This window comes from Protopterus annectens, chromosome 16.part0 (genome assembly GCF_019279795.1).
Source record: "Protopterus annectens isolate FY-2018-M chromosome 16.part0, PAN1.0, whole genome shotgun sequence".
Lineage (NCBI taxonomy): Eukaryota > Metazoa > Chordata > Ceratodontiformes > Protopteridae > Protopterus > Protopterus annectens.
Window position 1 is genome coordinate 629,679,928 of NC_056750.1, and position 17,786 is coordinate 629,697,713.

The 17,786-nt window shown below is 32.7% G+C and overlaps 1 protein-coding gene across 1 annotated transcript in view; it reads left to right on the plus strand.

Annotated features, from left to right (window-relative positions):
- Nucleotides 1–17,786, plus strand: part of LOC122790632 (sodium-dependent phosphate transport protein 2C-like) — a 246,201-nt gene that overhangs the window by 194,275 nt on the left and 34,140 nt on the right. Inside the window, exon 11 of the mRNA XM_044058156.1 lies at nucleotides 1,135–1,302. Coding sequence (XP_043914091.1) covers nucleotides 1,135–1,302 — 168 coding nt within the window. The remainder of the gene's footprint in view (nucleotides 1–1,134; nucleotides 1,303–17,786) is intronic.

Here is a 17,786-nt window from a genome sequence, read left to right on the forward strand (position 1 = left end):
TTTGTGTTTAGGTTTAGACCGTGAATTTAGCACCAGTCATTTGTTTTGTTGGCCTCTCCTGTAATATGTTAACATCATTGGGGGACTCAATGATTGCACCTAGTTTACAATCACTGGTGAACTTAAGCCAAATGATGTCTGCTTTAGCCTAGACTTCCAAGAAATAGATTCCAAATAATAAAGGGCCCAGTACAAATCCCTGATGTATGCCACTGGTATGGTATTGTAAATTGCTTTGTTTCTGTTGAGTTATTTCTGCAGTAATCCCAATGTGTAATGAATGAACGCTGCTTACTTCCTGAAACAGTTTTGAATTCTACTTTTTTGAGTATCTATCATTTTTGGCATGTAAAACATTCTGAAATGCTGTCAGGCTGTATGATGGCACTTTTTTCTGATGATCAAAGATGGTCCAGATACTGTTTCTGTGTAAAGAACTTTTATGCATTTGCCCTATTCAATGTAGACCAGTTATGCTAATGTAACTCAGTTATATGCCACAAATTACCAACAGTTTAATTTTAGAGAATTTTATAAAAACTAGTATCTGTTCTACTCTTCTACATATTAAATTGTAGATTAAAATGTAGCTCAAGTAGTAAGTTTTGGAAGGGTCTATGTTTGGCTACCAAATTGTAAAATAAGTGAACAGCAAAACAGCAAACAGGAAAATCAGCAAACTAGAAAATCAACTAAAAAAAGCACCTCAAATAGCCACAGTCAACCAACAACCAGGAAGTAATGCGATACATAAGGTAAGTGAAGGGTAACCTTTTATGTATATGTATATATATATATATATATATATATATATATATATATATATATATATATAGTTGGGCGGTGGGGGACGCAGCTGATTTTCCCATTCACTGTTTACGTTTCGTTGTTTCATGGTTCAGTTAATTTACAATTCTGTAGCCAAACATAGACCCAGTTGTGGAATTCCTGAAAATGTTAGAACTACTAGTGAATAACCTAGCAGTATGTTATATGGTGTGCAGACACGGTCTCTGGTGAGTGTTTAGAAGCTTCTCTAATATGGAACTATCAGAATTTTAATGTACCTGACTAGATAATACTCATGATTCACAAAACAACATTATTAATCATCCATTTATTAAACCCCATTAGGTAAGCACATTTTTGCAAATGCCTCTCTTTCGGATATGGCAGCAGGCTTCATTCTCCTGGCTGGCTCTCTAATTGTACTGTGTACCTGCTTGATCCTGGTCGTTAAGGTACTGAATTCAGTGTTAAAGGGGAAGATTGCAGTGCTGATCCGGAAGATCATTGACTCAGGTACTGTACAAGATTAGAGAGATTAGAGATTAAGTTACTCTGTTACCACTGTATTCTACTCTCCCAGATATCCTATATGCATCACATAGTTTACCAAGCCCTACATCTAAAGATCTGACCCCTCTTTTTCACCTTAAGGCTTCTAAGAGATATATATTTTTGAAAGACAGAAGCATCTTAAACCATATTGTTTTCATTAGTGCACATTATCCTATTACTGGGTTATTTTGTGTGCATGGATACTGATCTTTTTAATCTGTAGGATGCAAAAGCTATAGAATCACTGCAGTGTTCATGGTTTTTCAAAAAGGCCAAACTAAGAAGTACTTAATCAAGTATTAAGGGTGCATCACTGTTTCTATTTTGGATCAGAATCAGAAGAACGTCTGCAGCAAATTTCTAAAGTCTTTTGCTCTTATCTTAAGCAACTATAATGTTCAGTCAGTATTTGATTATTCCTTTCCATAGCAGTTTCTGGTGACACCGAATGAAATTCCTCCTGAATTTGAAATTTTTATGAGTGTAGGATTACTTTAAATACTGCAGAATACCACCTTTGCGTATGTGCCACTATGGATGGCTTAGAGTTTTATTACCCATTCCCTCTATTGCAAACATAGACTTCTACCTTGTTTGCAGTCCTACACTTAGTTTAAGCTTCTTTAAAAGTGCATTGCTCTAATCTATCCATCTATCCAACCGTCGAGAACCCCTTTTTCACATTTTTACACATGAGGTCCAGCTGTCACTTCAACAGTACAGTGCTCTAATGTGCAGATTCCTTGAACTGCTTTTGGATTACTCTGCATCCATATTTTCCCTGTGAAATTCAACCCAAAATAACATGAAAATATGGCAATGAATCTTTTATTGCTGCAATTAAATCAAATGATTTACAACGGTTTTGCTTGCCTATAATTAAATTGAGGTTTACTATACAAAAAAGAAGGGGTTTCACCCATTTTACTCAGCTACCAACACGAAAACTATGAAAGAAAGAAATAGCTTTGGTAGCACAGTGTAGAGCATTTTAAGTCTATGAATTGCTAAGGAAGCTAATATTGTAGTCCTTGGTGTTATTTCCTCAGTGTTCATTTGCTTACTGAATGACTGCATGAAGGTCACATAAGCAGACAGTTTCTTCCAGGTTGGCTTGTTCAGAAACATTTGTGCCTAGTGAGTTTACCAGGTTAAAAAAAACAGTGAATCCCCTTATATGCCAGACTATAGATACTAGCCATTGCTCTACTCTGGTGAAATGGTTTCATGAGTATTTAAGCTACATTTAAAAAATACTTGCTGAATGACTGTTCTGGAATCTTCAGCCTAATAAACACAGTAGTTACAGACAAACTATAAAAATAACACATCTGTTTACTATAAGTAATATTCTACAAACAGCACACCCATGTAGTACAAGTGTTATGAGGGCTGACTGTGCATCTTACATTGAAGCATCCAAACAATACTGGCTATTACCAGCACTGAATTCAAAACTCCAATTAGTTATCAAATAATTCAAGTGGGTTCTTAATCCTTGAGTTTGGAGATGCAGTGTGTCATATGTTTCATCTAGTATGGTCCAGCCGCAGACATCCACAAATCATTGGGAACTGTGCTTTGTTTGGAATTTATTAATGTTCTGACCACAATAATAACATTTCATGCAGTACTTTGCATTTATTTTCTGAACTAGGGAACTGCTTTGCAATGCTGTTTCAATTACCATTACTATGACAGTGATTTCCTAGTTTTAAGAACCAACAAACTAAAACAATGATTAAAAAGGTCAAACAGAAAAACCAATGAGTAAATTCCAAAAGGAAAATACAGCAAATCTAGATTTTCCACTGTGTGATTCCTTAAACCTCTTGTATTAGAGGCAACATGGGATATATGCAAATGACCCTTGAAGAACATCAGGTGTTTCAGCTATATGGCAATTCTGAAATTCCATGACTTCTTTCATTTTAAGTCTATTAATGGACAAATTCAGGCCAATAAAGCCAAACCCCATGAGCTGTGGACATGCATGTTTCAGTCTTCTTATGGCATCATCAGCACAGCATAAGTGGAATGTTTGGCTAACCTTTAGAAACACAGGGTTGTCGTACCCAGCTGATATCCATAACCATTAGGGTGTCTGCAAAATATCCCAACCAACAAACTAAAACAATGAGTAAAAAGAGCCCCACAAAAAAAAAAAAAAACAATCAGTAAAAAACAAAAGGAAAATATAGCAAAGCTAGACTTTCCACTGTATGATTCCATAAACCACTGAATTTTTCCATTAATAGACTTAAAATGAAAAAGTCATATATCTCATGTTGCCTCTAATACAAGAGGTTTAAGTAATTATACAGTGGAAAGTCCAGCTTTTCTGTAATTTCCTTTTAGTTTTAAGAACCAAGAAAATGTAACTTTAATAAAAAGTCAGAAATATGTTGTTGTTATTTTATTCCAAGGTATTGCAAGTAGTTATTTCTAAAGACATTTGAAATAGGTTGCGAACCATGATCAGGAATAAAGTCTGCATGTAGCAGAGTAAGGTTTCTGTACCACTGTCCCAGGCTTTGGAGTTTAGTATTGATATCTAGTTATTTTAATGGTTGTGTGGAATTTATGTATATATTCATTGTCTGTCTGGGTTTCTTTGAGGTACTCTGGCTTAGCTACTTTAACTGGTCCACAAACAGGTAACACTTTTTCTTGCTATTATGATCCAAGTTATGGCTGGAAAGGGTCCATGTTACACCAGTTCACTTACTTGGTTAAAAAAATAAAATAAAGCAAATTAAAAACAATGCTTGAAGTGCACTTAGCAAGGAATGACAGCCTCCATAAGGTGGCCATCTACCTGAAGAATGGGTATTACTACCTTTAACTTTTGCTTTATTCATAGCACTGCCTTTTGGTGGACTAATTGAGGAACATATACAATGAAACTAATTTCATATTCCAAAAAGTGTATATTGATTGGACAAACCAGTCAGGGTGCTCATTGTAAATTCAACATACCCCAGAGGAAGTAGTTCTATCAGCTCAATTTCTCTGTGATGGCAAGCAAAGAATTTAAAATGAAAAAAGCAGTATATAGATATAGATATACAGTAGCAGTAAACTGTTTTGTAGAGTGGTACAATGTAATTTATTGAAAAAGAAATGAGAACATTTGATGTCAGGAACATTCCTACAAGCAGCTCCAGCCTCTGCAACATCTCTGTGAACTGTTACATCTTAAAATGGTGATGTTTCCATTATTTCCAGACTTCCTCACTCCTTTGCTAGAAAATGACAGGTTCTGTGAGAAACAGACCAAAAAATAAGGCAAATGTCTGCACATTCTGTGAAGATCTATACTAACCACTTAGACCATTAGTCTCCACCCTTTTTTGTACCAAGGACCGGTTTCATGTAAGATAATTTTCCACGGACCGGCCATCATGTCCGCATAATAAAGTGTAAAATATTTATTTATTTATTTATTTGACATTTGCTTAACAGTGAGGCCGACTGGACTAGAAGTCCATTTTCAGCTGAGTCCCAGGGAGAAAAGCTCCAAAGTACAATTAAAAGACAATTAGCAATAATTACCAAAACAAATGTGCACATTCTGCTTAACAGAATAACACTGATCTACTATGGCTGAGAGGTACATAAACCTAATGGCACCCTTATTGACTTTAAGTTTTTTCTCAGAATGCCCAGACTTTTGCCTCATATTTTTGGTCTGTTTCTCATAAAATTCTTGTTTTCTGGCAAATCACTGGCGGATCATTGAGGTTTGAAGTCAGAAGATAATGACAGATAGTTGAGTTTCATATTTCATACCCTTCAGAAAAATTCAGGTTAATGCAAAACTTGTATTTCCCTCTACTTTCTAAGTTTGTAAGAGCAGTACTTAAAAGTGTTCCTATTTTTGGGCCTTTGTCCCTCCATTAGTTTTGGCTTTGCCCAGATGTCTTGATCTAAGAGGTATGTGTCCAGATTTATTGTGTGAGAGGTATGGTCGAGAGGTATGCAAACCTCAGTGTTGCTGCCAGGGAACACACACACACACACACGCACGCGCACACACACACACACACACACACACACACACACACACACACACACACACACACACACACACACACACACACACACACACCAGCACCACCACCACACCCAGTCTCTTCTGCTTTCATGCAGGCATTCACTCACACATGCAGACAGAAGCATACACACACACACACACACACACACACACACACACACACACACACACACACACACACACACACACAGTCATTTCCTCATTCATACATGCATTCACTCACACATGGCTCTCACTATGTCCTGATCACTCACATACACAGTCACTCCCTCATTCATACATGCATTCACTCACACATCACTCTCACTCTCCCTATCACACACACACACACACACACACACACACACACACACACACACACACACACACACACACACACACACACACACACACACACACATTCATACATGCATTCACTCCCACATTGCTCTCACTGTCCCGATCTCTCTCACACACACAATCATTTCCTCATTCGTACATGCATTCACTCACACATTGCTCTCACTCTCCAATCTCTTAATCACAAACAGTCTCTTTTGCTCTCATGCACACATTCACTCACACATGCAGACAGACACAAACACACTCAAACGTGCATTCACTTTTTCATTTCACTCTGTGCCTGACGGCTGGTACCAAGTGATCCACGGCCCGGTGGTTGTGGACTGCTGATGTAGACTCTCCACACAAAAAAAAAACAAAACTATCACAATGAAATAGTGAGAGCCAACAATATACTGTGCAATTATGGAGCATGTGCAGTATATACCTTTGATGCCCCAGACTACCAGAAGCCAATGGAAGAGCACTAAAATCCTTTTATACAATGGCATTATTTATAAAAAGTAAGACTTTTTTCTTAAATAATAACATTCAGTAATAGCAATAATCCACTCCTGTGTGTGGGTAATGCAGGATTTACCCACAGTTGGTTTTATTTAATCACTCAGGCTTCACACTTGTAATCACACCATGCAAACCATGGATAAATCCTGTGTTACCCATACACAGTCATGGATTATTGCCAAGAAAATATAATTTCCTTTTACTGTCCAATATGAGATGTGAAAATTAACTTTTTTGAGCTATATTCACATTTTTATGATTTCAAAGGGAAAAAAGGTTTCTAGGGGAAATGCTGAAATCAGTTTCTTGCAGACTAAATACCTAGGCTTTGTGGCACTATAAAATAGGCAGGTGTTAAAACCTTCACTTCCAGAGCATGTCATGAAAAGTGCATATAAATCTAGGATACAAGGACTGGAGGGAAATATCAGTAAAATTACCAGCCCATTATAACTGGATGAGAAAAATAAAAACATAAATAGAAACAAGATAATCCTTTTTTTTTTTCAAAACAGGTTTATTGTTTTAACATATAAGAGAAATATCATAACAATTTTATACAAGTAATTAAAAATAGGTATTATTATAATATTCAACAAAACAACTAAAGTATTTACAAAGACATCCACTACAATCAGATCAATTAATTAAACTAAAATACCGTGCTATTGAAATTAGAATTTTTTTAACAAATTTTGTAAATTATCCCATACAATATAATATGATGTTTTTCTAGTTGTTCTCATTCTAATTGTGCTTATTTCCGTATGGCACATTATATTCATAACATTTTTAAATTCATTGAACGAAGGAGGTGTATCTGAATTCCAATTTCTAGTTATTATTTTCCTGGCCACTGCTAGGATAGACCATAACAAGGGAAGCTTAATCTTTTTAACACATTGAGGTACAGGTGTGTTGAATAATATAAGAGACTTAGAAATAATGAAATTATCTGTAAAAAGAGCCTGCAAAAATTCATTAATTGACTTCCAGTATTCTTTCAACTTCATACAGTCATAAAACATATGAGCCCAGTCAGCATTAATTTCTACATTACATCTCTTACATAGATTATCTTTATTATTTATTTTATTCATCATCAAAGGTGTATAAAAGATCTATGTAAAAATTTCCATGTATAAAGTCTCCAGACAATGGAAGATGTAGTTCTATAAGCAGATTCCAATATATATTGTTTATCTTGTTGAGTTGGTGGGTCCCCATTAATAGAGGTGAAATAATTCCAGTATGAATCTACACTGTAAAAGTTTCTTGTCTGATAATTTTATGTATATATGAAAGTTTACCTTTATCAGAAACTTTATGCTGTAAATTTAATATTAAGTAATCAATCAGTTTTGGAATAGATTCTTTAACTGTTATAGACATTAGATCTATTCTATCAATGAGATGTTGTCTAAAGATCTGAACCTCTAACCAGCAAGTTTCTCTTAGATCAAATTCTTGTTTTAAGAAATCTAGATTTTTAACTTTATTATCAGATATCAGCTGATACCAGTACTTTAGATCATTATCTATAGCTAAATGAGCTCCTTCAGAAGTAGATGATATAAGCATACCCTGAGTATACATTATAGGGAATACAATAAAATTCCATTCCCTATACTTAGGGTGCATGAATATAAAGTTACGATAACTAATAATAATATTTAATGGGTAACAAACCATATGTTTAGGTGTAATAGGTGAAGTACAAAATTCCTTTAGCAACCACAACATGGAGTTATTTACAATCATATTTTTATGTGTTAATGAGATTTTCATGAAGTGCATACTAATTAGCTCCCAATAATCTTTCCATTTTGCGATATATGACTGATCTATTAATAAAGTAATAACTTTTATAATAGAAGAGATAATATATAAATTAAAGTCTGGAAAAGAAATACCCCCTTGAGACCAGCTATTAGTATGTTTCTTTAATGCAATCCTAGGTCTATTAGGTGCCCATAAGAAATTTAACATTAGTGTATTCAGTTTCTTGATAATTATTTATGTAGGTGAAAGTATTATTGATTGTATTAAGTATAAAATCTTGGGGAATATTATCATTTTAATAATTGTAAGTCTCTCCTCCATAGTAAAAAACATATTATTCCAGGTATTAAAAAAATGTTGTATATTAAGAAAACAGGTATTATAGTTATTATATATAATAGATTTAATATCTTTAGATAGTATTATACCTAAATAAGTTATCTGACCTGAATTGGGTACATATTTAGTAAAATCACTAATGAGAATATTTTTTCGTGTATATATAGGTAGTATTTTAGTTTTTTCTTCATTGAATATTAAACCAGAAATACTTTTAAAATTCATCATTTTATCAAATAAAGACTGCATAGAAGAATTAGATCCTGCTGATGTAATTAGAACATCATCTGCAAAAAGTTGAATTTTTGATGTTGTATTTTCGTCTATTTCAAAACCCTCTATGTCAGTACTTTTCTAATCAAATTAGCCCAAGGCTCCATTACTAAAGTGAATAATAGTGGAGAAAGTGGACATCCTTGCTTTGTACCTTTAAGAATGGGTATTTTTTGTGAAACATATGTTCCTACCTTAATATAAGCCAGCGTTCCTTTGTATAAATGCTCAAATTTACAAATGCATCAGAGAAGTTTGTGCATTTCAGTAAGGTAAACAGATAGTCCCAACTTACTGAATCAAATGCTGAACCTATATCAAGACTAATAAGTGTTAAATCTTTCTTTTTCCTATTTGCAAAATCAATTAATGTTAAAGTTCTTCTTATATTATCAAAAGTATTTCTATTTACAATGAAGCCCGTCTGATCTATATCTATAATGCCGGGGATGATTGTCTTCAATCTATCAGCAAAAATACTCATAAACATTTTATAATCAACATTAAGTAATGAGATGGGTCAATATGAAGAACATCTAGTTGGATCTTTATTAGGTTTTAAAATTGGTGAAATAAATGTATATTGCCAAGATGGGGGGGTTATTAACTCAGTTTGGGCCAAAATAAAACCTTATGTATTAATGAATATGTAGTTTTAGAAAGGATTTTATATATCTCTGGTATAATACCATCATTACCCGGTGCTTTGTTTGATTTAAGCTTATTTATTTGTGTAATAACTTCTGTATATGAAATACTCTTGTCCAATAGTTTAATCTGTTGTTTATTAAGCTTTTTATTCATGTTTGTGGTTATAAACTCCTTTATTTTATCTTTAGGTTCCATGTTAATGTTGTTATGGTTAATCTTGTGAAAGTGATTTCTAAATTCATCCAGTATTTCTGGTATACTAGAAACATTCGTCTTTTCCTTAGAGAAAAGATTTCTTTGATATGGTTTTGTTTATTCAATCTTTTTGTTTTATTTTTAAGTCTATGTAAGTATTTGGGGCTTATTGAATAAGACAAAAACTTATATTTCTCTAAAGTTATTTTAACTTTATGAGTTAAAATTTCTTTGTATTTCTCATTTAGTTTGTTTATTTCTTCAATAACTTTCTTGTCCATAATATTTTCTTTATTATTATGTTTATAAGAGTCTAATTTACTTTGAATATCTAACAATTCCTTATCCCAAGATTTCCTTTTATTATTATACCATCTGATACTTTGTCCATATAGATATGATTTTAAGGCATCCCAAACATAGACAATGGAGACTTCAGGAGTATTATTTATGTCTAGACAATGTTGTAATTCTGAAAGTATATATTCTTTATAGTCTTTTAGCTGAGTTAAGTATGCTGGTATCCTTTTGATCTGAACATTATGAGTATTTTTTATCATGAATTCAAAAACAATTGAGTTATGATCAGATATAGGACATGAAATGATTTTGGAATTAATTAAATCTGTTACCATCTGGTTAGAAATAAAGACCCTATCTATTTTTGAATAAGTTTTGTATCTGTTAGAAAAAAGGTGTATGGTAATGATTTTGAATCTATCTGATTATTAATATCATTCAAATGATAAGAATTAGCAAAATCATTTAAATGTTTTGCATTAGATGTAATTCTTCTTTTCCTTATAGTGGTAGTATCACTTTCATGTAGTATACAATTAAAATCACCAGCTAAAATAATATCCCTATAGAGAATGATATGATCTTATCAATATGATGTTTCACTGTATTAATACCAATTCCAGGTATCCAATATACATTAATTAAAGTGTAAGTCTTCCCATTAATTTGTATTGTAACCATACAAAACATTCCTTTGTCATCCTGATAAGACTTAATGGTTTTAGGAATGGGCATACTTTTATTCCATAAAATAGCCACTCCTCTTTTTTCTGAGTGTGCTCTGAACTAACCAATACTGTATACTTATTAGTGGCTAGTTTATCAATATATTTTTTCAAGAGATGGGTTTCTTGCAGGAAGACTAGATTGGCCTTGTGTAAATTAATGTATTTTATTAGGCTTGCCCTTTTACACGGATTATTCAATCCATTAATGTTTAAAGAAATTCCTTTTAAAGATGTCATTTGGCATTTTTAAAACTCAAGAATCTTATGATCGAAATAACAAATAACAAGATAAATAATGTTACATCTCCTCTTTTAGGTGTACCTTTAAATATAGCTGTATTTATTAAATCTCTTATGGGATTTTGTATAGGATTCAATTTTGTTTGTAGTGACAATGAGTGTACAAAATATATTGTGGATGTCAAAACTATATACATATAACAATGAACAAGTGAAAATAATGTAAGGATTAAACCTTGCATCCAGCCTGAGTTGAAAACTCCAACTTAGAGTAGTATTTACTACTCAAGTTAACCCTACCCTAAGCAGCAGTACCTCAGCTACCACCTTATCAATTTAATACTAGTTATATTTAACTGAGGTTAACAGTTTTCAATTCAATTATCTATCAAGACAAAACTACACATTTGGTAAAACAGCATCATATAAACTAAAATAAACTTTTTTTTTTTTTTTTTTTTTTAAACTGTTCATACTACTATATAGATCTATGTAATATATAACACTTGTATTCAAATAGCATTCAAATAATCTTGATGTTAGAAATCAAGAGGAGAGAAAATTAGGTTCTAACATTCATTTAAATCAAAAACTTTGGCTAATATGATTCAGACATTACATATATTAAGATGCATCTATTTTCTGTCATGTGAATACTATTAACAGCTTCCAAAAAAAATCTTGAATTGTTTGTATATGAGCATTTACTTAAACTCATTATTGTCAATAGAGTAAAATATTGTATTCATAAAAATTATTATAAATCATATTGCATAGTTATGCAAATTCTCAGAAACACTTGCATTATTAAAAAAAAAAAGCCATCACACACATACACACAGACACACACACACATACATACACACACACACACACACACACACACACACACACACACACACACACACACACACACACACACACACACACACATATATATATATATCTGATCTCACTGAGTTGTGTCTTTGTTGAGCACTATCCTACTTGCTGTCCCTAGAATAAATCTGTCTGCTTTATAGAAAATAATGCACAGCAAACACATTTTAGTAACCAGATTTTACAATCATGCTAACCTACTGCTTTAAAATATATCACATGACATTTCTTCCAGAATAGAATTATAAAATTGTTTATGCTTGTCAATCAGATGAATTAAATGAATTATAATAAAGTATATGTTTGGAACAGAAGTTTTAACACAGATTATTATGCTGCTGTTAAGTAGATTTTCAAAAACATTTAAATAAATGTTTCATTTTCTATGCCTTCTAAAATAAGACATTTACTTACTACAAGAAACTACATCATTTAAACTCATTATAACTGACATATTTTATGAATAGAGTATTTTTCCTGAATCTGTGGTGTGTCAGTATGATAACTAGGTCAGAGGTTATACTAACTGCTTTCAGTTTCTCTGTGAGAATTCTGTGAGTTGAAGCTTTTGAAGTAGTTCATGGACACTGTGCATGAGACAGCCCACATCCCAGATTGTCTCCCTTAACATTTTGGCGGGAAACTTATTAAAACTTGTGACAAACATTCATTTTGTCAATAGAGTAAAATATTGTATTCATAGAAATTATTATAAATCATATTGGATAGTTATGCAGATTCTCAGAAACACTTGCATTATTATAAAAAAAAAAAAAAAAAAAGCCATCACACTCACACACACACATACACACACACACACACACACACACACACACACACACACACACACACACATACATATATGTATATATATATATATATATATGATCTCACTGAGTTGTGTCTTTGTTGAGCACTATCCTACTTGCTGTCCCTAGAATAAATCTGTCTGCTTTATACAAAATAATGCACAGCAAACACATTTTAGTAACCAGATTTTACAATCATGCTAACCTACTGCTTTAAAATATATCACATGACATTTCTTCCAGAATAGAGTTATAAGATTATTTATGCTTGTCAATCAGATGAATTAAATGAGTTATAGTAAAGTATATGTTTGGAACACAAATTTTTAACACAGATTATTATGCTGCTGTTAAGTAAATTTTCAAAAACATTTAAATAAATGTTTCATTTTCTATGCCTTCTAAAATAAGACATTTACTTACTACAAGAAACTACATCATTTAGACTCATTATAACTGGCATATTTTATGAATAGAGTATTTTTCCTGAATCTGTGGTGTGTCAGTGTGATAACTATGTCAAAGGTTATACTAACTGCTTTCAGTTTCTCTATGAGAATTCTGTGAGTTGAAGTTTTTGAAGTAGTTAATGGACACTGTGCATGAGACAGCCCACATCTCAGATTGTCTCTCTTAACATTTTGGCGGGAAACTTATTAAAAACTAGTGACAAACATTCATTTAGTAGTGTAAATGTATGTAAACATGACAAAACCTTCACAATGTATTCCGCAGACCATTACAGCCTCTTACTTCTTTTCAGAAAGAGAAACAAATTGAATCACAGCTTGCCATTAAATCTTCAGATATTTTGACTGGTTATGAAACAAAACATTATAACTGACATATTTTATGAATAGAGTATTTTCCTGAATCTGTGGTGTGTCAGTGTGATAACTATGTCAAAGGTTATACTAACTGCTTTCAGTTTCTCTGTGAGAATTCTGTGAGCTGAAGCTTCTGAAGTAACTCATGAACACTGTGCATGAGACAGCCCACATCTCATATTGTCTCTCTTAACATTTTGGCGGGAAACTTATTAAAAACTAGTGACAAACATTCATTTAGCAGTGTAAATGCATCTAAACATGACAAAACCTTTACAATGTATTCCACAGATCATTACAGCCTCTATGTAAGTGAAATTAAGCCCCAAATTACCAACAAGCAATAAAACTCAACATTCTTCTCCCAACTCAATTTTCATACAAATCCTATTATTCACTGTGCCCACACAATCAAAAGCATTTCTATATATTAATAAAGAAAAGAAAAAGAGAGTAGAAAATAAAAGGGAGTGAGGCAGAAATAAAAAAATGCAAGAAAAAGCTGTAAGAAGTATATACAATGGAATGTTACTTACTGTTTATATTAATAGAGTTAAAAATAAAACATATTATTTACTCTTATTTAGTTCTGATTATTATTAGTTAAAGCATAACAGATTATTTACAAACAAGCATAAGCAGTATAATCAAGAAAGTATAATTAGAAATAGCATTTGAAGAACTTATAAAAACTTTTACAAGGAATAAATATGTTATTATTCTATTAATGATATTTTCATTACTGTTCACTCCCTGCCCTCCCCCACCCTTTACCCACTACATAATCTAAATAGAATGTCATTGTTTAAACAAAGAAAATAATAAAAGGAGAAGGAAAAAAAGGTAAAGATAAAAAAATGTATCAAATTACTAACCTTACTTCTTTTCAGAAAGAGAAACAAATTGAATCACAGCTTGCCATTAAATCTTCAGGTATTTTGACTGGTTATGAAACAAAACATTTCTTTGCACATAGAGAATAACTTCAATTAAATCTTTTCCAAAATATTTCTGGCTTTCTGGAAATGCAGGAACTATATTCAAAAAGATTAATAATGAACTAAAATGATGAGAGAGAAAAAAACATATAACAAATCATTTGTTTTTTAGTCTCTTCTTCTTCTCTGAAGTCTTCCACGAAGCTTCAGTTGCCAATCTCTTTAATGAAGAACTAGCCCATTCCATTTCTTCTATTTTATCCAAAATCCTTTTTTCTTTGACAAACAGTAAAGCAGAGTCTAAATCATTGAAAACCTTAGGACCATCAGGAAGGAAGATTTTAAGCTTGGCAGGAAACAGAAGGTATGTTTTAAACTGTGCTTTTTAAGCTCCCTTATTAGTGGCAGAAAAACTTTTCTTTTAGCTATTACCATGGAAGAATAGTCATTGTCAAAACGCACAGTTGTCTCATTAATCTTAACAGGAGCTTTAGCCCAAGCAGATTTAAGAACAATCTCTTTATCAAAAGATGATAAAATCTAACTATAACTGATCTAGGATATTTTTTGTTAGAGTTAGTATTAGCTATAGATCTATGTGCTCTTTCGATACCAAAAGAGAATGCTTCTGTTAAGTCTAAAGTTTTAGGGAGCCAAGTTGTTAAAAAAGAAGTAATATTGTTACCTTCAATATTTTCTGGCAGTCCAAAAATCCTAATGTTATTGTGCCTAGATCTATTTTCCAGGTCATCCAGCTTTGTTTGTAAATGTGTATTTTGTTTCAGCAGAAACTCAATGTTGATTTCCTCTTCTTGGATTCTATTTTCCATGTCATTCACAGCTTCTTCTATGCCTGTCATCTGGATCTTCTGTTGTTGCAAGTCTGTTTGTAACAGGTCTATTTGTTTTGTAGTTTTTTCTATGAAGGTGTCTATTTTAGTATCCATTTTATCCATTTTATCAGTAAGTTGCTGGATTATAATTATCAGAGACTGAATTTCTTTCTTGATGCTGGAGTCTTGAGAATTTGTCTTACTGGAACTCATTTCAGACTGATAAACTGACAGGAAAATTTCCACAGTGATTTCTGACAGGAATATTGTTAAGATTTCCTTTCTTTTTTAGATATAGTTCAAGAACTATATAAAACAAACGTATTTAGAAAGAAAATTACTTCAAAAATTAATTTTTTAAGTAATTAATTCCTGTCAGTGTAATGAAATTGGTGGAGCTGAAGAAATCTGCTGCTATCCTGTGTTCATCCTTGGCCACGCCCCCGAAACAAGATAATCCTGACTTTATAAAAAGTACTTTATTTCTACAGTGGAACAGTTAAACAGATACTTACGTTTTTAATATTTGTTTCCACAATTTCATTCTGGTGCCACAAGCAAAGAATAATGATGCACCAGAAGGAAGAAACTAGTTTCAACAGATAAAGATAATCCTGAACATTTTTCTACTCAAAAGTGGCCCACATATTTAATCACAGTTGTAGTAGTCAGTGTAAAGTAATGGCATTCAGTCATATTATGCTCAACTCTTTAATAGATATGTCGACTCAGAAGTCACTGTACCTTAGCTTGATGGTATGTGTGGGATATGGTAGATGGTTTAGGTAAGATGCATTTACATGTATTTGTTTGATGCTAAGATATTTTTATAGATTCCGGGATCAAGCGCATTTGGTTTAAGAAAGTTCTCTTTGATTAGCTGCCCAACTAACATCATCTGGCCATTATTAATGTGGCTGCTAAATTTGTGGCGATCCTCCACTGGAGCAGTGCACATGTATTACCTGAGTGGATGGGATTATGTTAAAATGTATTACTGTAGTAGATATTCACTGATAGAGGGTTCCACATAAAAAGCAAGACAGACAGATGACAATCATCAAAATCTCAACCAAAAGCCACAGAACAAAAAAATACTGCAAGTTAAGTCTCTTTACAAACTGTAACTTTTGTAGCTGTTGGGGGGTATTAGTGTAATTCACTTATATGTTCAATTGTTGATGTTTTCTTGACATTTATTTTGATAAGCAAGCAACTAACACATAAGATGGCACAATAAAGATAGGCTACCTACCTTGTATTGTTTACAACTTTCAGAAACATTTCTACATTTTAATTAGTCACCCTTGATGCCTACTAGGAGTTTCTCTTTTGTACATTTGATTCCTTCTCTCTGTTTCACTTCTCCAATATCCAGGTAGTACATTCCTTTCCTGTAAATGGTGCATAACTCATTCCTCACCTGCTTTGTTTACTTCAGTTTGAGCTGGCTTTATATTACTTCTCTCTCCCTCCCTTTATCTCTTTTGCTTCTGCAAGATGTCAGTCAGAATGGGTATTCTCAGACTACAGAGGAAACCTTCTTTTGTAGTCACATGAAATATCACATTCAATGCCATGTTTGAGAACTTCTTGCACTAATGCTTGTCATCAGCTTACTTAGCTGGCTTACACTTTTTATTTTAAATGCTTTTAAAAAACTTCGACAAGGCATCTTATTCCTGCTGGGAGTGGATTAGAATCATTCTCCTAGATCTAAGAGGTAAAGTTAGACATTCTGAGCTTAACCTTAATACTCTTTTTCAAATAAAAAAAATAGTTGAATGAAATTCACTGAAGAAGTGAAACAAATAATTGTTAAGCACCATAGTTTTAAATTAATTATGACTTTGTGAAATCTGTTACAAATTTCCTTTTGAAAGAAAATGTTGCTAGTATGCACAAAGCATGGACATGTGGTATATTAAAAAAAGTAGAAGTAACTGATTTAAAAGTGATGGGAATATTTTTGTGGCAGCACAAAGTCTGTAATCAGAAACAATGGTGAAAAATGTGCTGAGGAAAAGTGTTGTATTTGCTTTCTAAGTAAGTCAGACAATTCTGAAATGTGCATTGGAAGACGGAGACTGGAATATCTGATCTAAACTATAGTAAACAGTGTGAATGTGCTCCTTATAAACATTATACCATGTGCTGATGAGAAGAGAGTTCTTCGTTGTGAAAGAAAACTCTGCAAACCTGGTGAAACTGGATGTGAGGTTCCCAACAGCATGTATTAAAAAATGAAAGGCAAATGATGTAACAAGCAAAACATAATTTAATACTGTCAAGGAAGGTGAGCAAACATTAATCTGTGTGTGCTGAGATGCCACAATGTGAGTCCAAAAAATAAAGTGATATTAGTCAGCTGAGTGTGGTTTCAGTCAATGCTGTGGTAAAGCAAAATGAGGATGTTTTACACCAAAATATTTCTGACAAGCAGTAGCAAATAGCTGTTTTGCAATTAAGTGTTAGAACTGAGCAAAGTAAAACCTTATTTGAGACTGATGACTCTGGCTCCAAGGATTCTAAGAAAGGTAGAATAGATGCTACTTAACAACAGGATTTGGGTTTTACATTAGAAAGTATAAAATGCCATGGCAGTCAGAGGAGCGGTCTCTACAGAATAAATATTAGAAATGGAAACTGGTGTTTTTTTCTAAATAAGAATAAAAATGACAAAAAGTTTTAAAAGGTTGGCAGATTTTGACCAAAAAATGTTAACTTGTCCAAAATACACTCTGTATT